Source organism: Mobula birostris, chromosome 8 (assembly GCF_030028105.1).
Source record: "Mobula birostris isolate sMobBir1 chromosome 8, sMobBir1.hap1, whole genome shotgun sequence".
NCBI classification, from domain to species: Eukaryota; Metazoa; Chordata; class Chondrichthyes; order Myliobatiformes; family Myliobatidae; genus Mobula; species Mobula birostris.
The window spans coordinates 121,235,008-121,257,967 of record NC_092377.1 but is presented as its reverse complement, the minus strand read 5'-3'; the positions used below and the strand labels follow the sequence as shown (position 1 = coordinate 121,257,967).

Here is a 22,960-nt window from a genome sequence, read left to right as displayed (position 1 = left end):
ACAGTATCAGTGAGGCAGGCCTGTCACTGTATAACCCCGGGGTACAGTATCAGTGAGGCAGGCCTGTCTCTGTATAACCCCGGGGTACAGTATCGGTGAGGCAGGTCTGTCACTGTATAACCCCGGGGTACAGTATCAGTGAGGCAGGTCTGTCACTGTATAACCCCGGGGTACAGTATCGGTGAGGCAGGCCTGTCTCTGTATAACCCCGGGGTACAGTATCAGTGAGGCAGGTCTGTCTCTGTATAACCCCGGGGTACAGTATCGGTGAGGCAGGTCTATCACTGTATAACCCCGGAGTACAGTATCAGTGAGGCAGGCCTGTCACTGTATAACCCCGGGGTACAGTATCAGTGAGGCAGGCCTGTCTCTGTATAACCCCGGAGTACAGTATCAGTGAGGCAGGCCTGTCTCTGTATAACCCCGGGGTACAGTATCAGTGAGGCAGGCCTGTCACTGTATAACCCCGGGGTACAGTATCGGTGAGGCAGGTCTGTCACTGTATAACCCCGGGGTACAGTATCAGTGAGGCAGGCCTGTCACTGTATAACCCCGGGGTACAGTATCAGTGAGGCAGGCCTGTCTCTGTATAACCCCGGGGTACAGTATCGGTGAGGCAGGCCTGTCACTGTATAACCCCGGGGTACAGTATCGGTGAGGCAGGCCTGTCTCTGTATAACCCCGGGGTACAGTATCAGTGAGGCAGGCCTGTCACTGTATAACCCCGGGGTACAGTATCGGTGAGGCAGGTCTGTCACTGTGTAACCCCGGGGTACAGTATCGGTGAGGCAGGCCTGTCTCTGTATAACCCCGGGGTACAGTATCAGTGAGGCAGGCCTGTCACTGTATAACCCCGGGGTACAGTATCGGTGAGGCAGGCCTGTCTCTGTATAACCCCGGGGTACAGTATCAGTGAGGCAGGTCTGTCACTGTATAACCCCGGGGTACAGTATCGGTGAGGCAGGTCTGTCTCTGTATAACCCCGGGGTACAGTATCAGTGAGGCAGGTCTGTCACTGTATAACCCCGGAGTACAGTATCAGTGAGGCAGGCCTGTCACTGTATAACCCCGGGGTACAGTATCGGTGAGGCAGGTCTGTCACTGTATAACCCCGGGGTACAGTATCGGTGAGGCAGGTCTGTCACTGTATAACCCCGGGGTACAGTATCAGTGAGGCAGGCCTGTCACTGTATAACCCCGGGGTACAGTATCAGTGAGGCAGGCCTGTCTCTGTATAACCCCGGGGTACAGTATCAGTGAGGCAGGCCTGTCTCTGTATAACCCCGGGGTACAGTATCAGTGAGGCAGGCCTGTCACTGTGTAACCCCGGGGTACAGTATCGGTGAGGCAGGTCTGTCACTGTATAACCCCGGGGTACAGTATCGGTGAGGCAGGCCTGTCTCTGTATAACCCCGGGGTACAGTATCAGTGAGGCAGGTCTGTCACTGTATAACCCCGGGGTACAGTATCGGTGAGGCAGGTCTATCACTGTATAACCCCGGAGTACAGTATCAGTGAGGCAGGCCTGTCACTGTATAACCCCGGGGTACAGTATCAGTGAGGCAGGCCTGTCACTGTGTAACCCCGGGGTACAGTATCGGTGAGGCAGGTCTGTCACTGTATAACCCCGGGGTACAGTATCGGTGAGGCAGGTCTGTCACTGTATAACCCCGGGGTACAGTATCGGTGAGGCAGGCCTGTCACTGTATCACCCCAGTTTACAGTATCAGTGAGGCAGGTCTGTCACTGTATAACCCCGGGGTACAGTATCAGTGAGGCAGGTCTGTCACTGTATAACCCCGGGGTACAGTATCAGTGAGGCAGGTCTGTCACTGTATAACCCCGGGGTACAGTATCGGTGAGGCAGGTCTGTCTCTGTATAACCCCGGGTACAGTATCAGTGAGGCAGGCCTGTCACTGTATCACCCCAGTTTACAGTATCAGTGAGGCAGGTCTGTCACTGTATAACCCCGGGGTACAGTATCAGTGAGGCAGGTCTGTCACTGTATAACCCCGGGGTACAGTATCAGTGAGCAGGTCTGTCACTGTGTAACCCCGGGGTACAGTATCGGTGAGGCAGGCCTGTCTCTGTTTAACCCCGGGGTACAGTATCAGTGAGGCAGGCCTGTCACTGTATAACCCCGGGGTACAGTATCGGTGAGGCAGGCCTGTCTCTGTTTAACCCCGGGGTACAGTATCAGTGAGGCAGGCCTGTCTCTGTATAGACCTGGGGTACAGTAGCAGTGAGGCAGAGGGGGATGGACTGGAGGAGAGAGAGGTGTGGAGGGAGGGGGGGGAGGCAGAGAAGTAGGAGGGGGCAGGGGGAGTGAGAGTGGGAGGAGAAGAGGTGAGGAGGGAGAGAGGGGTTTGGGGGTTGGAGGGAGAGGTTATGGAGAAGGGGTGAAGAGAGGAGTAAGGGTAAGTGTACTGAGGGCGGGTGGGTGGAGGGGGATGGAGAGGGGGAAGGAGAGGGGAGGGGAGGGGGAAGGAGAGGGGGAAAGGAGAGAGGGGGATGTAGAGAGCAAATGGAGAGCAAGGGGTGGAGCGGCAGGAGAGTGGGAGAGACTGGGGAGAGAGTGGGGGGAGTGATGTGCGGTAGAGATGGTGGGGTAGAGATAGGATGAGAGTGATGGGGAGAGGGAAAGATGGGTGAGACGAAGGAATGGGGTGGAGAGAAGGGGTTTGGAGAGAGATGGGGATTTAGTGAGGGGGTTAGAGAAGGGGTGGAGAAGGGGGAGAGAGTGGGAGGGGGTGGAGAGAGGGGTTGGAGGAGGGAAGGGTTGGTGTACAGAGGGGGTGGTGCAGAAAGGGGTTTGGAGAGTGGGGAGAGGGGTTAGAGGGAAGGAGAAGAGGGGAAAGAGAAGGAGTGGAGAGGGTGTGTGGAGAGAGTGGGAGCAGGTGGGGAGGGACTGGAGGAGAGAGAGGGGTTAGAGGGGGGAGAGAAGGGGTGGAGAGTTCATGTGGGGAGAGAGGGAGGGGGAGTGGGAGTGGAGAGGGGGTGAAGGGGTAGTGGGAAAAGAGGGGAGAGAGAGAGGGGGCAGTGGAGAAATGAGGGAGTGGTGTGGGTTAGAGATGGGGGAGGGAGAAGGGAAAGAGAGGGGAACAGGGAGGGGAGGGGGGAATGGGGTGAGAGGGGAGGAGGGATGGAGGAAGAGGGCATGGAGAAGAGGTGGAAAGGGGGAGGGGTGGGTGGAGAGAGAGGGCTTGGTGGAGGGAAGGGAAATGGAGAGACAGGGTGGAGAAATGGGGTTGGAGAGTTGGGGGGGTGAAGGGACAGGGAGTGGAGAGTCAGAGGGGTTGGAGGGACAGAGGGTGTTGGAGAGATGGGGGTTGAAGGGATGGGGGGGTTGGAGGGATGGGGGGTGGAGAGACAGGGGTTGAAGGGACGGGGGTGGAGAGACGGGGTGTTGAAGGGATGGGGCGCTGGAGGGATGGGTGTGGAGGGACGGGGGGGTTGGAGGAACAGGAGGGTTGGAGAGAGAGGAGTGTTAGAGAGGGGGTAGGGGGTTAGATGGGGGAAAGAGAAGGGGTGGAGTGGGGGTGTGGGGAGAGGGGGGAGTGGGATTGGGGAACAGGGGGGTGGAGAGGGCTGATTGAAAGAGGGTTGAAAGGAGGATGGAAGAGAAGGGGTGGGTGAGAGAGGGAGAGACAAAGGCGAGGGGGAGAGTAGTGATGTGGGGGAGAGAGGGTGGAGAGGAGGAGGGGGAAGGGGAGAGGGGTTGGAGAGAGGGGAGAGAGAGGGGGAGTAGGGATGGGAGAGGGAGGGGGAATGGAGGGAGAGGGTGTGGAGGGATGGAGAGGGGGTGTGGTGGAGAGGGGGGATGGATGGGGTGGGGTGGAGAGACTGCAGGAGGAGATGTAAGGGAAAGAGAAGGTGTGAAGAGGGAGTGTGGGGGGAGGGGGAGTGATGGGATGGGGAGAGTGGGGAATGGAGTGGGGGTAAAGGGGAATTGGGGAGAAATGGTGGAAAGTGGGGGAGTGGAGAGATTTGGGAGTGATGGAGGGTCAGGGATGGTGAGGTAAAGATGGGGAGAGAGGTGGGAAGATGGTGACAGAGGCGGGGCAGGGGAGAGGCGGAGAGGAGTAGAGAGGGTAGATGGGGGGAGAGGTTGGGGAGGGAGGAGGGAGAGAAGGCTAGGGGAGGGGGAGGTAGGGAGAGAACTACATATGTGTTTGTCTATGGCGGGCCCTACACAGTCATCATTTCTTCGTCATTTGGAATATGTGTCAAAATCTTTCTCATGAAACTGCTTAATCTTAGTTTTGTAGTTATTTGTGAAGTGCAAGCATAGACGTCCTGCCAAAAGGTTTTGGCCCAAATCATCGACTGTTCTCTTTTTTTATAAATGCTTCTTGGCCTGCTGAGTTCCTCCAGCATTTTGCATGGGTTGCTCAGATTTCCAGCACCTACAGATCTTCTCTTGTTTCTGATTTGAAGCACAGATGTTTGTTTTGTTTTGTCTTGTCCAATCTGTGTGTTTTTTTTTATTTCTTTCCCGTATGGAACTGATTTTCAGAGACTCTGGCACATTGAATCCAGGTCAATGTGATGGAAATCTGTGCATGTCTGACCTGAAATGAGGTGCCACATTTCAGAGGGGAATGGGGATTTGATGAAATTGCACATTGGTGAAAGAAATCAAATAGGGAATGCGGAATTGATTGATATTTTGGAACACTGGAAGATCTGGTGTGCGATCCAAAAAGTTGTTTACGTTAACAAGACTGCTTTCGCTTAAAATTCTTTCTTTACTAGAACATAAAAACATATTGCTCAAGACATGACACACTTTGAGTTTCTTTAGATGTAATCATAGTGTCTACCATATAAATTACATCTAGTCTAAACTGTGGTTCAGCAGTAATCCCCCACCCTCTTTAAAAAGCACATTTATCCAAATAACACTAGATGATCAAAGGCAAGATGGCACAAGTAAACAATGCTACCAGTGGTATCATCCTGCTGACAGCTCACAGAACTACTTCTTTTACAACTTCATCTTTCAAATATGATTCTACAACTCAGCTGAGTGTAATTCACATTTTGTGGACCTGTGACTTACACTTTGATGGTGTGTTGTGGACCAATTGAGCGATCTGATGATTGGTTGTATCTGAGGGAGTTCAATGAGGTTTGGAGCAGAGTGTGCAGCCGGGAGTCATGGCAACCTGGAGCCCATGATTGTCTGCATTGCTTCTCTCTGACTGAGGTGTCGAGCAATGTTGAAGTCGGTGAGGATGAGAGCAGAGTGCAGAGGACAGGTGGGTGTTTGGTGCCACCTACCTGTCTTCCTCTCTGTCTTGATACTTTCTGTCGGAGGGGCTCAATTTCCTTTGCAGTCTGTAATCAGTTTGTATGTCCTCAGCGTGACCCTATGGTTTCCTCTGGGTAGTCCGGTGTCCTCCCACATTATAGAGAAGTGCTGGTTAGGATTAGAGAGAGGTGGGCATGCTGGAAGCATGGTGACACTTAATGGCTGCCTCTAGCACAATGGTGGTTGTTAACACAAACACATTTTATGTTTCAATGCAAGACCATAACATGTAGGAGTAGAGTTCGTCCACTTGGTCCATCAAGTCTGCTCCACTATTTCATCGTGGCTGACACAATTTTCCTCTCACCCCCAATCTCCTGCCTTCTACCCATACCCGCTCATGCCCTGAATCTATCGAACTCTGCCTTAAATATACACAAAGACTTGGCCTGTGGCAATGAATTCCACAGACTCATCACTCTCTGGCAAAAGAAGTCCCTCATCTTCCTTCTAAAAGGACATCCCTCTATTCTGAGGCTGTGTCCTCTGGTCTTAAGACTATCACACCAGAGCAAACATCCTCTCCAGGTCCACTCTGTCAAGGACTTTCACCATTTGATAAGAGGACTGCAAATGTCACTCTACTCCTTAAGAAGGGAGGAAGGCAAAAGAAAGGAAATTATAGGCCAGTTAGCCAAACCTCAGTGGTTGGGAAAGTGTTAGAGTCTATTATTAAGGAGGAGGTTCTGGGGTACTTGGAGAATAGTCAGCATGGTTTCTGTACAGGGAAATCTTGCCTGAAAAATCTGTTAAAAGTTCTTCAAGGAAGTAACAAGCAGGGTGGACAAACGAGAGGTAGTGGATTTCATTTACTTGGATTTTCAGAAGGCAGTTGATAAGATGCTATACATGAGGCTGCTTAACAAGATAAAATCCTGTGATGTTAAAGGAGAGATAATGGCACAGCAGGGGGAATGGCTGACAGGCAGGAGGCAGTGAGTGGGAATAAAAGGGGCCTTTTGTGGTTGGCTGCCAGTGACTAGGGTGTTCCTCAGGGATCAGTATTGGGACCACTGCTTTTCACATTGTTTGCCAGTGATTTCGATAATGGAATTGATGGCTTTCTGGCAAAGTCTGTGGATGATACAAAGGTAGGTGGAGAGGAGGTAGTGCTGAGGAAGCAATGCAATTGCAGAGAGACTTAGATAAATTGGAATACGGTGTTGGGAAATGTATGATAATGCATTTTGGTGAAGGGAACAATAGTGCAGACTATTATGTATGGTGAGAAGGTTTAAACATCAGAGGTGCAGAGGGACTTAGGAGTCCTCGTGCAAGACTCCCTGAAGGTTAATTCACAGGTTGAGTCTGTAGTAAAGAAGGCAAATATAATGATGGCATTTATTTAAAGGGGAATAGAATATAAAAGCAAGGAGATAATGCTGAGCCTTTATAAGATACTAGTCAGGCTGCACTTGGAGTGTCGTCAACAGCTTTGGACCCCACATCTCAGAAAGGAAGTGTTGTCATTGGAGGGTCCAGAGAAGGTTCACTAGAATGATTACTGGATTAAAGGGGTTAACATCTGAGGAGTGTTTGGCAGCTTTGAGCCTGTACTCAGTGGAAGTTAGAAAAATTGGGGGTATCTCATTGAAACCTACCAAATGTTGAAAGGACTAGATAGGGTGGATATTTCCTTTGGTGGGGGGATCCAGAACTAGAGGGCACAGCCTCAAAATTGAGGGGCGACTTTTTACAACAGAGATAAGGAGGAATTTTGTTTTAAGCCGGACAGTAGAGAATCTGTGGAATGCTCTGTCACAGACTGCAGTGGAGGCCAAGTCCATGGATAGACTTAACGCGGAAGTTGATCATTTCCTTATGGGTCAGGGCATCAAAGGATATGGTGAGAAGGCAGATGTATGAGGTTGTGTGGGATCCGGGATCAGCCATGACAGAATGGTAGAGCAGATGGGCTGAATGGCCTATTTCTGCTCCTATGTCTTATGGTCTAAAACTGCTCGCAATTCTCCAAGCGAGGGTAGACCAAAGCTTTATTTTGGTCCTCTTGAGCTGAGTGCTAACATTGCACTTGCCTTCCTCACCACAGACTCAACCTGCAAATTAACCTTCATAGAATCTTGCACATGGACTCCCAATATTGTACCTCCTTTCCTGTAATACCTTGGGCTCATAGCTTGTTAAGCAGCCTCACATGTGGCACCTTGAGAAAGGCCTTCTGAAAATCCAAGCACACAACAACAACCAATTCTCCTTTGTCTATCCTGCTTGTTATTTTTTCCAAAGAGTTCCAACATATTTGTCAGGCAAGACTTTCCCTTGGGGAAACCTTGCTGACTACAGCCTATTTTATCATGTGCCTCGAAGCACTCTGAGAACTCATCCTTAACGATCAATTCCAATATCTTCCAACCACCAGGGTCAGACTAACTTACCTCTAGTTTCCTTTCTTCTGCCTCTCCCTTCCTGAGGAGTGGAGTGTCATTTGCAATTTTCCAGTCTTTTGGAACCATTCCAGAATCTAGTGATTCTTGAAAGAACATTAGTAATGCCAACTACAATCTCTTCAGCCACCTCTTTCAGAACCCTGGGGTGTACACCAGCTGGTCCAGTTGACTTACCTACCTTCAGAAATTTCAGTTTCCACAAGAACCTTTACTCTAGTAATGGTAACTTCACACACTTCATGACCCCTGACACTTGGAACTTTTACCATACTGCTAGTGTCTTCCACACTGAAGATTGATGCAAAGTACTTATTCAGTTGGTTTGTCCCTTCCTTGTCCCCCATTACTACTTCTCCAGCACTGTTTTCCAGAAGTCCGATATCTACTCTTGCCTCCCTTTGACACTTCATGTTTCTGAAGAAAATTTTAGTATCCTTTTTAATATTATTGGCTAGCTTTCTTTTGAATTCCATCTTTACCTTCTTAATTACTTTTTTAGTTGTCTTCTCTTGGTTTTTGAAAGCTTCCCAATCTTCTAACTTGCCACAATTTTTTACCCTATTATTTGCCCTCTCTTTAGCTTTTATGATGGCTTTGACTTCTCTTGTTAGCCACGGTTGTGTCAATTTACCTTTAGCTTATTTTTTTTCCTGTTTGGAATAGAGATATCATGTGCCTTCTGAATTGCTTCCAGAAATTCCAACAGTTATTCCTGCTCTGCCATTATCCCTGCGACTGATCTTATCCAAACAATGCTGGTCAACTCCTCTCTCATGCCTCTGTAATTCCCTTTACTCCACTGTAATACCAATACATCTGACTTTTAGCTTCTCCTTCTCAAATTCCAGGGTGAATTCAATCATATTATGATCACTTTCCCCAAAGGTTTTTTTTACCTGAAGCTCTCTAATCAATTGCACCTCACCCAATCCAGAATAGCTGATCCCCTAGTGGGCTCGACTACAAGCTGCTCTAAAAAGCCACCTCATAGGCATTCTATAAAATCCCCTTCTGATGTTCCCAATTTACCTGCATATTGAAATCTCCCATGACTATTGTAACATTACCCCTTTGGCATTCGTTTTCTATGTTCCATTGTAATTTGTCGACCACATGCTTACTACTGTTTGGGGGTCTGTATTCAACTTCTGCCAGGATCTTTTTACCCTTGCTGTTCCTTAGCTCTATCCACAATGATTCAACACATTCCAAGCCTATGTTACCTCTCTCTAAAGATTTGATTTCATTTTTGACTAACAGAGCCATGCCACCCCCTCTGCCTTCCTGCCAGTCCTTTTGACACAATGTGTATCCTTGAACATTAACCTCCCAGCTACAATCTTCTTTCAGCCATGACTCAGGTACATAATAAAAACAACAGGAATTCTGCAGATGCTGGAAATTCAAGCAACACACATCAAAGTTGCTGGTGAACGCAGCAGGCCAGGCAGCATCTCTAGGAAGAGGTGCAGTCGACGTTTCAGGCCGAGACCCTTCGTCAGGACTAACTGAAGGAAGAGTGAGTAAGGGATATGAAAGTACATAATAACCTGCCAATATATAACTGTGTTACAAGTTCATCTACCTCATTCTGTATACCGTGCGCTTTCAGATATAACACCTTCAATCCTGTATTCACCCTTCAAATAAGAGAAAATCTGCAGACTGTGGAAAGCCGAGCAACACACACAAAATGCTGGAGGAACTCAACAGACCAGGCAGCATCTATGGGAAAAAGTACAGTTGACATTTCAGGCTGAAGCCCTTCGTCAGTCCTGCTGAAGGGCTGAGGCCTGAACTTCAACTACTTTTATCCCCATATATGTTGCCTGGCCGGCTGCGTTCCTCCAGCATTTTGAGTGTGTTGCTCTGTATTCACCCATTTCGGTTTTGTCCACCTTTAACATTACAATTCATTCTGTTGACTACAAGTTTGCCCTATCAATAGCTTCTCCTTGCTAGGAGTCTCACTACATATTGCCTCTGTTTGTAAATCAACAACCTTAGCTTTAGCATTATCATCTGTCTTTTCCAATAAATAAAGCTAATCTTGAAACTACAAAACCAAAGTTCGTTGATGGGAAATCCCCTGGATGTAAATGCTGCAGAAATTTTTGTGACTTCCTTGCACGGAGGGCAACTCCAGAACCTGAGGTGGTATGGAGGGGGAACTTGGTGCTGATTGTGGCTTTGGGACCACGTGCCCTGAATGCTATCTTTTGGGAGAAGCTGCCATTTGGGATAGTTGGGGTAGGGTAACCAGCTCTGAGTCACCAGGCCAAGGTTCAGCTCCAAGGGAGTGGTCAGAAACTGGGGGGAGGATCTTAAGAATTTGTGATGGATTTTCGCTGTCAGTGGGCCCTGGGGCCTGTTTGCGAAGTTCAGCTTTCTAACACAGCTGCTCACTCTTCTAGTGGTCAAACAGTTGTTTTTGAATAAGTTAAACTTCCAAAGCATATTGCTTGTTAAGCCTCTGGTCAGAAACAAGTGAACAATATGGTCATCGCTGGCCCATAGTTTAATCAAGGAAAAATAATGGGGGAGGGGATCTCTTTCTGCTTAATTAAACAATGCATTCACCTGGCCCGCCAAATGTGACTGAAAAACATCTTATGTGTGAAAAGTTACCAAGTAGCAAAATACAGTATAAATGTTGGACAACAGTCAGGCTTGTTAGGAATGCTCAAGAGATGCCAAGAAAGGCAGAAAGGCAAGGTGACTAGAATCCGTTCCTCTGCTTTCGATTCTGTGATAGATCACCCATTCTTCTGCAACTCGTTGCTGTATCTGTTGAGCTGACAGAAATTGCACCCGTGTTTAGGAAATCATTTGTAATTTGGAAACCTTTTGTAAGATAGAAATCATCTGTGAGTTTAAAAGTGTTTTTACGAATTTTATCTAAATTTAAATGTGAATCATCTAAAGTAAGTCATCAGAGTTTAAACTACTTTGTCAGCTGGAAGTATCTCCTACTTGGTAGGGAAAGGGGACTCAGTCCTCATATTCAAGTTTAATTGTCATTCAATCAGACATGAATTCCCATGAATACAGCCAAATAAAACAGCATTACTCCAGGGCCAAGATGCAAAACACCATACTAACAGGGAACATATGCCATAAATGTGTATCTGCTACATACATTGCACATACAAGGCAGCAGTAAATCATACAAAAAATATATAATCCAAGTCCACAAGTCCATGATTGCACCAGTCTGCTGTCAAAGACAATGCATTTTGTTTTCTGCCGAGTGACCGCTGGAATAGCAGCAGCGATTCCAACACCTTCCCTCTAGGTCTTGCAGCTCTCCTGCCATTCGCTAACGAATCACTGAATCAGACTTACAGCAATTGCACATTGACAATGTTCAACAGCGTCTTGTCACCACAAGGAAAACGACCAAGACAACCACTCACTGTTAGACTGCACACCGCTTTCACATCCCGATGCCTCTCTGACGTAAGCAGTCGCACACTCTGCATTAAGTCAAGCTCCTTCACTTTAACCAGCAACGAGCAAGCTGCTGTCCAGCAGGGTCTTGTGATCATTAAAATATGTTTAAAAATAGACAACACCTTTGGTTGACCCCATAGAAGCTGGTTCGTGATCACGCCACAATATTGCATGAAGTCCTCAAATTGGTTGGTATTGACAACTAAACACATAGTGAAGGATAAACAGGGAAGTGAACTAGTCTTTCAAGAGTAGTTGGCTACAGTATAATTTCCCTTTAGAGAGGTAACCTTAGCTATTGTATCTATATCAGATAGGGCTCACGATCTTTGACTGAGTTCGGTACTTTCCTAACAGCAAACCCAATACCATCACAAATTGGCAACTGTACCAAAGCCAAAGAGGGGTTAAGATTGGCACAGACCTCCCACATTCCCCCAAATTCCTCAGCACACGGGAAAGTGGAATTAGTAGAACAGACTGTTCAGCCCCCATTGACAAGGCCCTACCTTGTATACTTAACCAGTCATAAGACCCAGTCCCACAGCACACGACCCTCGCTTCCAATAACTAGAGACCCTACCAAGAGGGTACCACCCTACATTGAGTCCACTGCTCTTCCCACTCTCTCTTTCTGATTTAGAGTCTTATCCACATGTAGGAGGAGTGAGTTGCCCTGGGGATCTCTCCACCCTGCTCTGGATCCACACACACACAGCGCAGGAACAGGACCTTTGGCCCCCTGAGTCATGCTGGCCCATCCACACTGATCCTGTTCGACTCTCGCCACACCTCCCATCTCCTCTCCCTCACCAAACCCACCCATCACCCAGGGGGATGATTCCGTACCAACCCGTGGATGTTGGAGAGAACCGGATCTCCCTGACAAAACCGACAGGATCACAGGGAGAACGTGCAAATTCTAGACATCCAAGCAGCACTGGAGGTTGGGATTGAACCCAGATCTCGGAGGATGCCGGGGAGCAGCTCTACCCACTGAGACACCACAATGCAAAGCTGTTCTCGGGCACAACACTCCCCACCATTGCTAGTACCGAAAGGAGTTGCTGCCTCAAGTAGGCCACATTCACCATCAACAACCCCCATCTATCGAGCCATGCTATCTTCTCGCAGCTCCCATCAGGCAGAAGGTGCAAAAGCCTGAAGTCGTACACCATCAGATTAAGGAACAGCTACTTTCCTTCATCTATTCAGTTCTTCCAGCCAAGCGGCACAATCTCTATCTCTATCTCAGTACAGAAACTCTGTGACCACTTTGCACCTGGCATACTAGAGTGGCAGTTGCTCTAACACTATTACAGTGCCAGCAACTTAGGTTTAATTCCCACTGCTGTTTGTAACATCCGCATGAGCAGGTGGGTTTCCTCCAGGTGTTCCAGGTCATTCTTACATTCCAAAGGTGTACGGGTGAGGTTATGTAGGCCTCGGAAGCATGGCGACACTTGCAGGGTTCCCCGGCACATCCTCGGAATGTGCTGCTCATTGACGCAAGCAACACATTTCAATGCAACACACACAAACTGCTGGAGGAGCTCACCTGGCCAGGAAGCATCTATGGAAAAGAGTAGGCAGTCAATGTTTCAGGCCAAGACTCTCCATCAGGACTCAAGAAGTGCCCTGATGAAGGGTCTTGGCCCAAAACGTCGACTGTTTACTCTTTTCCGTAGATGCTGGAGGAATCCACTGGCCAGTCAGCACTTTGTGTGTTCTCCTTTAGACCTCCAGCATCTGCAGATTTTCTCATGCTTGAGAACATATTTCACTGTACATACCACAAAGAATGCTAATATTTACAATGGTCTGTTTTATTTTGTTCTAATTTTGCCTGTAATATATATAATTTACACTCAATGGCCAATTTATTGTTATCTTTTGTAGCTAATAAAGCGGCCACTAAGTACATTCATGGTCTTCTGCTGCTGTAGCCCATCCACTTCACGATTTGATGTGCTCTACATGTTGTAACTTGTGCTTATTTGAGTTACCTTCAAAACAGGCTGAACCTGTCTGGCCATTCTGCTCCGACTTTACTCATTAACAAGGAACTTTTGTCCACAGAACCACCGCTGACTGGATGTTTTCATGTCCTTTTCACCACTATCTGTAAACTATAGAGACTGGTGTGCATCAAAATCCCCAGAGAAAAGCAGTTTCTGAGAGATACTCAAATTAACCCGTCTGGCACCAACAATCATTTCACTGTCAAAGTCATTTAGATCAGATTTCCTCCCTATTCTGATATTTGGTCTGAACAACCCTTGACATGTTTGCATGCTTTTATGCATTGAGCTGTTGCTACAATTGGCTGACTGGATATTTGCATTAAAGAGCAGGTGTACCTAGTCAAACAGCCACTGAGTGTATGTATTATAGATGTTTTTCGTGTGAGTTCTACTTATCTGATACTGTTCCTGCAATGCTCTGCAAGTAAGTTTTCATTGCTCCTTTGTATATATGGACTGGAGGATTTTGATAATAAACTAGCAGGTGATTAAGTCTTTAATATGATTGGTTGAGGAAACATTCCCATTTCCAGACATTACAGCACCCTGCCCTGACCTTCGGAACTTCCAAAACTGCCTGAACTCTTGCATGCAGAAACTGCTGCTGGATTCCTAACCGAAACCAGGACTGATTGCTCAAGAATCTGATCTCTGTTGGATCACACTCTCAACAATGGGATGGATTCCATGTGCCAACTCTTGTTTGACCACAGTTTATCGCCACTCCCTCCCTCCAAGACGATTCACTCTTCCTTAAACTGTGGCAGTTCATGTGAGGAAAATGCTCCCATGGTGCTATTGGACAGGGGTTGGAGAGACCCAGGTTTCAGACCGGGCACACGTGAAGGACCACCTGGTGGATGGACGAATGGGAAGAGCGGAAGAGGACCCTGTGCATGGTGGTCATTTGTCGATGAGGAACAGGAAGTAACTTTCTACTGAATACCTTATCTGTAAATACATTTGCGAGTAATCACTTAATTACTCAGCAATGTTGCCCTACTCTCAGGAATGTGGATCTGCAGGTACAACAGGCAGAAATCTTCCTACATACACACACACAACTTGACAAAGGTGTATAAGATGAGGAGAGGCACAGACTAAGTGGAGAGCCAGAGACTGTTGTACAGGACTGAAGTGGCTAATACGACAGGGCATAATTTTATGGTGATTGGAGGAAAGTATATGGGTGATGACAGAGGTAGATCTTTTTTAAATATAGAGAGAGGTGGGTGTGTAGAACACCCTGCCAGAGGTGGGGATAGAGGCAGATACACTAGGGACATTTCAGAGACTCTCAGCTAGACATATGGACAAAAGAGGAATGGAGGGCTATGTGAGAGGGAAGGATTGACTGATCTCAGAACAGATTAAAGGTTTGGCACAGTATCATTGGCTGAAATGTCTGTACAATACCATATTCACACATACTAGCTGACCACTGAATGCCGGTGTGGGCAGTGGTGGTGTGAATGACACAGCCAGTATAATCAAGGATCCCACACACTCTGGCTATTCTTTCTTCTTTCCCTTCTCCCATTGACCAGAAGATAAGAAAGTTAAGAGCATGTCCACCAGGCTCAAGGACAGCTGGTATAATTCTGTTGAATGGCCCCCTCACTACAATAAAATGGAGTCTTCACCTCAGAATCCACCTCGCTATCAGCACTTTGTCTACCTGCACTGTGTCTTACATGTAGTGGTTACATTTCATTTCTCATTGTTACTGGTTTTCCTTGTTCTACCTCAATGCACTGTGTAATGATTTGAACTGTATGAACAGTATGCAAGAGCAATTTTTCACTGTATATCCCTCGGTACATGTGACAATGTAAACCTGTTGCAATATGAACTTCCTCCACATCTCTCCCCTCTGGATCCCCACTCCACCATGGAAGTCAGGAATCCAGCAAGGGTGCTGTCCCTCAGGCCCCCCACCACCACCCCCACCCCCACTCCGCTACCCGGCTGTCCCTTGCTGCAACACACAGGAAAAGGTCACAGGCATTCCACTTTTCATTAATTTACTCCTTTTAATTAAAAAAATATTGTACAATAAAACCCATGGATTAAAAAAGGCACTTGAATTTTCAAGGCCAGCAAGAGACATTTCTGGGTGGTGGAGGGGAGAGAGGTCATCTGGGGAACAGATGGGTTGGTGTGGTGGGGGGGGGGTGCGGGAGGTAGATCTCCTGTGTTTTGAGAGGGGGGAGGGTAACAGATGGCAAACACTTTTGGGAACTGGTGGGATCATACAGTACAACAACTATGGATGGCCCCCACCCTGGAAAAAAATCACATGGGACGGAAGACACTCCCAACCTGCTGTATCCATTTCATCAACTCCACCTACTCCCCACCTCTGTGAGTACCTATGCTGCCCCCCAAATGTCTTGGTGACACCCTATCCTCCTCCCTGTCTCTGCAACCTCCTATGCCCCCCCCATCTCTGTGACACCCACCATCCTTATTATGTCTCTATGACACCCTTTCTCCCTCCGTGAACCCCTAAACTCCTCCTGCCTCTGTGACCCCTACGTCCCGACTCTGTGACCCCCATGCCCCTCCCCATTTCTGTGTGCCCTACACCACTCCCCATCTCTCTTAAACCCCTCCTGCAGCCCATTCTTTATCTTCCCAAGCCTCATCTATCTCTCTCCCGCTGTCTCTCCTCCACTCTGTCCATTTCTCTTTCTCTCCCTGTCTCTCTCAGCGTCTCCCTCCCTTTCCATATCTCTCTCTCGAGAAGCCACTCAACCCAAGCTTTTGACCCCGCTGTTACCAGCCAAAGTGAGACCTCCCCAGTACTAAACCATCTGGGGACAGGACCACCAAGATTAACCCCTAGGAGCCAAACTCAAGTTTTCTGAACAGCGAATGCAGACGCTGGAGATTAGAGCTACGCACCAAAAACTTTCTAACATGACATTATCCTGGGCCCCACAGTTAGTGTTAAATGTAGCTTTGCAGGGCATTAAAACCTCAGCAGCACCTCAGTGCAGTCTGCCCGTTCAGAGACCTAGACAAGTTGACCTCAGGACCTTGTCTTGCTGGCACTACTTCGCATCTCTGCTACCATCACCTCCCGCCTGCAAAGCAGCCCTGAAGCACAGCCCCTCCCCTGGGAACGGATCCTTGCCCACACCAATAGGGAGTGTTAAGGAGGTGGGAGATGTATGGTAGGAAGAGGAGTGAGGCAATGTATGTAAGGGATGGGTGGGGGGGGATGTATGGGAGGGTTGAAGTGGGGGGGCTGTATGGGAAGGTCTGAATGGGGGTAGGTATGGAAATCGGGGTGGGGGTGGGTGCATGGGAGGGACAGGAGTGGGATACCGTGGGGACAGCAAGGACAGCAGTGCAAGGGGAGGAGATTCGGGGGCTGGGTAGCTGCAGAGATAGACAGCCTGCTGTCTAATCAGGAGCGAGGGAGAAGGTGGGAAAACGGCAACGGGGAGCCAATGAGCCACCCGCCTGGGAGTGGTCACATGACCAAGGAACTCAGGGACCTCGCCCCTGTAATCAAGTGCTGGGGACATGACGGAAGGAGGCATGACATTGGGAGCAAGGAGCCAATGATGTGCCCGCAGGCGTCTAAAAGCACTGGGGAAGTCCGAGGAACCGGCCCTGCGGGGTAGTGTCTGTTTGTGCTAGAGCCCGACTCAATCCAACTCTCACCGAGTCTTGGCCCGCTCACTGTTGAGTCCAGGAGGTGAGGGGGAGGAAGGATCCAGGGCCAGTTGGGGGAATTGGGGGGGGGGGGGCAGGAAGGTCCAGAATGGGGCAGAGCAGACCACCTCAGACGTATACAGCTTTCTTGGAGATGATGGAGCCATCTCTCTGGGATTCCATGTCATCCTCCAGTGTGGGATCTGAGGAAATGGGAACTTTCTCATCCTCTTCCTCCTCTTCGTCCTGGTAGTAGTTGTCCATAGGCGCTGGGCTCTGCAGCAGGTTCTCCATCTCCGCTGCAGCGTTGACAGTGGTGGTGGGAGTGGTGGGCTCTAGGCTGGGGCCCTTCTCCGAGTCTGAGTCGGGGCGATAGGTAAAGTCAGCGCGGGCAGCACCATTGCCGTCCCCGAAGACCCGGGTCTTGGGGTCGTAGGAGCCGGCTGCCTCCCCTCCCCTTCTCCTCCTTTGCAGTAGGAAGCCAGCCAGGCAGGCAAGCAGTAGCAGTGCCAGGATCCCCCCGATCACGCCTCCCGCGATCGCCCCGGCGTTGCTGGTAACCGCCGCCTTATGTTCTGGGAGAGAAAACACAGGGGGAAGGAGGTCCCGTGTCAAACAGCGTCAGTGTAGCCACCCTCCAACATCCTACCAAAGCTTGCAAACACTGGCATCCAATCCTGGGGGACTAGACAATGAAGAATCTCCCGGAAACTTTGCAAAGTGTCGGATACAAAAATATTACGAGCAGTTCTGGGCCCTGTGAGATACACAGGCCTGCATAGGTTCACAAGAGTAATCCTGGAAGCGAAAGGGGCTTCGATATTTGATGTCTCTGACCTGTGTTCATGGAGTTCAGGAGGATGAAGGATGGGGGAGGGAGGATCTCAATGAAAGCTCCCAGCTGGGGAGGGTTTAAACTGATTCGGTAGGGGGATGGGAACCAGAGTGATTGGTAAACAAGCAGAAGCAGTGTGTAGACTGTCAGGAAGCACAGGCAGATGACAGGGTTTGCCTGTTGCAGTCAGTGGAGTAATTTTCAGTGTAACAGGGAGACAAAATCAAACATGGTGATGAATACAGGACCAAAGGATTTATATTTGTCTGCAATGTTATGATAGTCTTCAAGGATTTCAATACTCAGGTAGATTGGGAAAATCAAGTTAGTGTTGGATTGGATGGCAATAGAGAATTTATGGAATGCTTACAAGAAAGCTTTTTAAAGCTGCTTGTGGTTTTACTCACTCAGAGATCTGCTATTCTCAGTTGGGTGTTGTGCAATGAACCGGATTTGATGAAGGTGTGCAGGGTAAAGGAACCCTTAGAAGGCAGTGATCATATGATAGAATTCAGCTTGAAATTTGAGGAGAAGCTAAAGCAGCTGTATCCCTATTACAGTGGAATAAAGGGAATTACAGAGGCTTGAGAGGAGATGGTCAACTTTGATTAGAAGGGGACATTAGCAGGGATGATGGCAGAACAACAATGGCTGGAGTTCCTGGGTGCAATTCAGAAGGCACAGGATAGATACACCCCAAAGAAGCAGCGGTATTCTAAAGGAAGAATGACACAACCATGCTGACAAGGGAAATAAAAAGAACATAAAAGCCAAAGAGAGGTCATACAACACAACAAAAGAAGGAAGTCAGAGGATTGGTAAGCTTTCAAAACCAATGGAAGCAACTAAAAAAACTGCAAGGAGCGATAAGATGGAATATAAGGTTAGCCAACAATATCAAAGTGGATATCAGAAGTATTTTCAGATATATAAAGAGTAAAAGAGAGGTGAGATTAGATTATCAGGCAGCTGGAAAATGATGCTGGAGAGGTAGTCATGGGGGACAAGGAAATGGTGCATAAACTGAATAAATATTTTGCATCAGTCTTCACTGTGGAAGACAATAGCAGTATGGCAGATGCTTGAAAATGTCAGGGGGCAGAAATTAGTGTAGTTACCATTACTAGGAAGAAGGTGCTTGGGAAGCTGAAAGATCTGGAGGCAGATAAGTCACCTGGATCAGATGACTACACCCCAGGATTCTGAAAGATGTAGCTGAAGCGATTGTAGAGGTCTTAGTAATGATGTTACAAGAATCACAAGATTCTGGCATGGTCCCGGATGGTTCTGAAGGACTGGGAAATTGCAACTTTCAAGAAGGGAGGGAGGTAGAACAAAATGAAATTATAAGCCAGTTAATTTGAGCTCAGTGGTTAGGAAGATGTTGGAGTCAATTGTTTACGATTATGTTTTGTGGTGCTTGATAAAATAGGCTGAAGTCAGGATGGTTTCCTTAAGGGAAAATCTTGCCTGATAAATCTGGTGGAATTCTTTGAGGAAGTAACAAGCAGGACAGACAAAGGAAAATCAATGGGTGCTGGGTACTTGGATTTTTCAAAAAACCTTTGACAAGGTGTCATACATGAGGCTGCTTAGCACGGTAAGAGCCCACGGTATTACAGGGAAGATACTGGCATGGATAGAGGATTGGTAGTTGACGAGGGTCAAAGAGTGGGAATAAAGGGAGCCTTTTCTGATTGGCTGCCAGTGATGAACAATGTTCCCAGGGTTCAGTATTGGCCCCTCTTCTTTTTACATTGTATGTCAATGATTTGGATGACGGAATTAATGACAGAATTTTGTGGATAATAAGATATCTGCTGGGGCAGGTAGTGTTGAGGAAGCAGGGAAGAGAAAGATGTAGACAGATTAGGAAATTGAGAAATTAAATTAGGAAGTCTATGGTCATGCACTTTGGTCGAAGGAATAAAAACAAAGACTATTTTCCAAATAGGGAGAAAATTTAAAAATCTGAGGTGCAAAGGGACTTGGGAGCCCTTGTGTAGGATTTGCTAAAGGTTAACCTGCAGGTTGAGCCAGGTGTGAGGAAGGCAAATGCAACGTTAGCATTCATTTCAAGAAGCCTAAAAGATAAAAACAGGGCTGTAATGCGGAGGCTTTATAAGGGATTGGTGAGGCCTCACTTGGAGTATAGCGTGCAATTTTAGGTCACTTTTCGAAGAAAGGATGTGCTGACATTGCAGATGGTACAAGGGAGATTTACAAAAAATACTCTGGAATTGAAAGGTTCATCATGTGAGGATGACTGAAGGCACTGGGCCTGTACTCACTGGAATGGAGAAGAATGAGGGGGAGATCTCACTGGAACCTATCGAATGTTGAAAGGCCTAGGAAGTAGAGTGGATATGGAGAGCATGTTTCCTACAGTGGGGGAGTCTTGGACCAGAGGGCAAAATTCCAAATAGAGGGACGTCTATTTAGAATGGGGATAAAGAGGAGTTTCTTACGCCAGAGAGTGATGAATCTATGGAATCTGTTGCCACAGGTGGCTGTGGAGGCAAGGTCATTGGGTGTTTTTAAGACAGAGGTTAACAGATTCTTAATGTCAGGACGTGAAATGCCAAGAGATTCGGGTTGAAAGGGAAATAGATCAACCATGATGAAATGGTGGAGCAGATTCGATGGGCCAAATGGTCTGGTTCTGTTCTAGGGTCTTGTGGTCTTATGACACTGAAAGGCCTGGATAGAGAGGACATATGGAGAATGTTCCCATCAGCAGGGCAGTCTAGGATCCGAGGACAGAGTGACGGAATAAAAAGACATCCCTTTAGAACTGCGTTGAAGCAGAATTCTTCAGCCAGAGCACGGTGAATCTGTAGAATTCGTTGCCACAGTTGGCTGTGGAGGCCAAGTCCTTGAGTACATTCAAGGCAGAGACTGATAGGTTCTTGGTAAGGAATTTAACGATTATGGGAAGCAGGTGGGAGAAATCAGTCACAATTAAATGGCAGAACAAAGTCGATGGGCTGAATGGCCTAAATCTACTCTGGTTTCTTATTAGACGTTAAGGCAGCAGAATTAGGCCACTTGCCCCATCGAAACTGCTGCAGTCTTATTAATTTCCCTTTTCAATGCCATTTTCCTGCTTTTTCTCCATAACATTTGATGCCCCAACAAATGAAGAACCTATGAACTTGTGCTTTAAATATAACCAAAGAAGTGGTCTCCACAGCCATCTGTGGCAATGAACCCATAGAATTACCACCCTCTGGTTAAAGAAAGCCCTGAGGTTCCATTCCTTTTGCAGGGGGGAGGGAGGGAGGTGTGGAATGTCAATAGATGAAGGATAAGGTTGAGACTGGACAGTGTAAGGGGGCCTTTAGGGTGATGGAAAGATGGAGAGGTAAGAGAGCTGTCAAAGTGTGAAGTAGCTCCTGGCAGAAATTTTTCAACAACTCTCCAACGACAGACTTCCAAAGTCCTTCAAGGAAAAGGTAAAAAGGTCAGTCTCATTGTCCTGCCTCGGCCTTTGGGTCACAAAAGAGGAAGGCCAAATTCTTCAGCCAGGTAGGAGACAGGACTGAGGGAGAACAGAGAAGGATGAACAGGTGAGGAGAGGTTAAGCAGACTGACCCTGAGATGTGGGGAGGATATATGGGCTGGAGCAGGGGTCCCGGTCTCTGAATGAAGTATCAGTGGTTCAGGGTGGAGATGGTAAGAAATTCTTTCGCCTGAAAGGTTGTGGAATCCTGGGAATTTTAAGCAACCCCACCACACCCCCCTCCAACCCCAACAGAAGTCTCTGTGAGTCCAGGAGAGGTTTCAGGTGCATTGGAGATTGGGGGGGATGGTGGGGGGGGAGGACAGTGGGGCCAGGAGCCTCATTCTCTCCTGAGCTGCTTCACGGGGAAATTTCTGACCCCCAACACCCTTCCACCCATCACCTCCTTCGTGCACACTCTGTGCTGATTTCCAATCATGAGCCGAAAATGCCACATGTTCTCACGGCCCCATGCTGATCTGGAGCATCACAGATAATGGAAAGAGGGGTAACTGAGGTGCAAAACCAGAACAGGTGAGCATCAACCCAGCAAGGCAGAGGTCACTTGCATCTCTCGATAGATCCCAATCCTGCCTCCTCCAGTGCGTCCATCCTGAACCCCCTTCCAATACAGACACAGCTCCCGAACCTCAGGAGGTCAAAGGGCAGTGGAGCATCACTGTCCACAGATGCCCATATCGATTATCACCATTCCTGGCACTGAACTCCAAACTCCCCTCCTCATCAAGAGCACCAGAGGGCAGCTGTTCTCCAAGAAGGGGGCAGTTAGTGCCTCTGATTACCACCCCACTGAGTCTGATCTGACACCAAGCCTAGTTGGGAGGCGGGCCACATGCCAGTGGAAGGGCGCCTTCATCCAGTGAAGATGATCGGTTCATAGGACTGGGGTTGACCTGCACCCATGCTGCTCCCCATGTGCTGTGGGGTTCCCTGATGGATTGAGGAATCAGCGGAGGAGCACAGTGCGGGATCCAGGTCCTGAGCCTGAAGGTGGAAGGAAGGAAGGAAGGACAGGTAGGCAATGGAATCAAACTCCTAATCCCCAATGGGGAGAGTCTCCATCATCTGAGAACCAGATATGGGCTGTGGAGATGAGTATGTGTCTGCAAGCAGAGTGTGTGTTCGACTACACAAACACACGGACAAGGAACGGAGGGACATTGTGGGAGGTACTACCTCCCTCCCTCCACCCACACACTACAAGAGGCTCCTACAGACATCTTCAAATGATCTGTTGAAATGATCCCGATGGATTAAAGGGTTAGCATACAAGGACCTATGGTGATCGCAGTGAATCCTACCAAATATTGAAAGCAACACACCCAAATAACTGGAGAAACTCAGCAGGTCAGGCAGCATCTATGGAAATGAATAAACATCCAACATTTCTGGATAGAGTGGGCATGGAGAAGATGCTTCCAATAGTGGGAGAGTCTAGGACTATAGGGCATGGCCTCAGAATATGTTCCTTTAGTACAGAGATAAGGAGAAATTTCTTCAGACAGAAGGTGGTGAATCTGCGGATTTCGATACCACAGAGCGACTGTGGAGGCCAAGACATTGAGCATATTTAGTAGTTTCTTGATTAGTAAGGGTGTCAAAGGTTACAGGGGGAAAGCAGGAGAATAGGGTTGAGAGGGATAAAAGATCAGCCATGATTGATGGCAGAGCAGACTCGATGGGCCAAATAGTCTAATTCTGCACCCAAGTCTTATGGGCTGGTTACACCATGGTTC

The 22,960-nt window shown here is 48.1% G+C and overlaps 1 protein-coding gene across 2 annotated transcripts in view; it reads right to left on the bottom strand.

The window, feature by feature from the left end:
- The window catches only part of LOC140201646 (nectin 1b-like), a 63,373-nt gene that overhangs the window by 15,197 nt on the left and 25,216 nt on the right, over positions 1 to 22,960 (bottom strand). Inside the window, exon 6 of one of the 2 annotated variants that reach the window (XM_072266091.1) lies at positions 15,762 to 17,441. The exons of the other annotated variant lie outside the window; for it this stretch is intronic. Coding sequence (XP_072122192.1) covers positions 16,996 to 17,441 — 446 coding nt within the window. The 3' untranslated portion in view covers positions 15,762 to 16,995. Of the gene's footprint in view, positions 1 to 15,761; positions 17,442 to 22,960 lie in introns of those variants that run through there. 2 annotated transcript variants of the gene reach the window in all.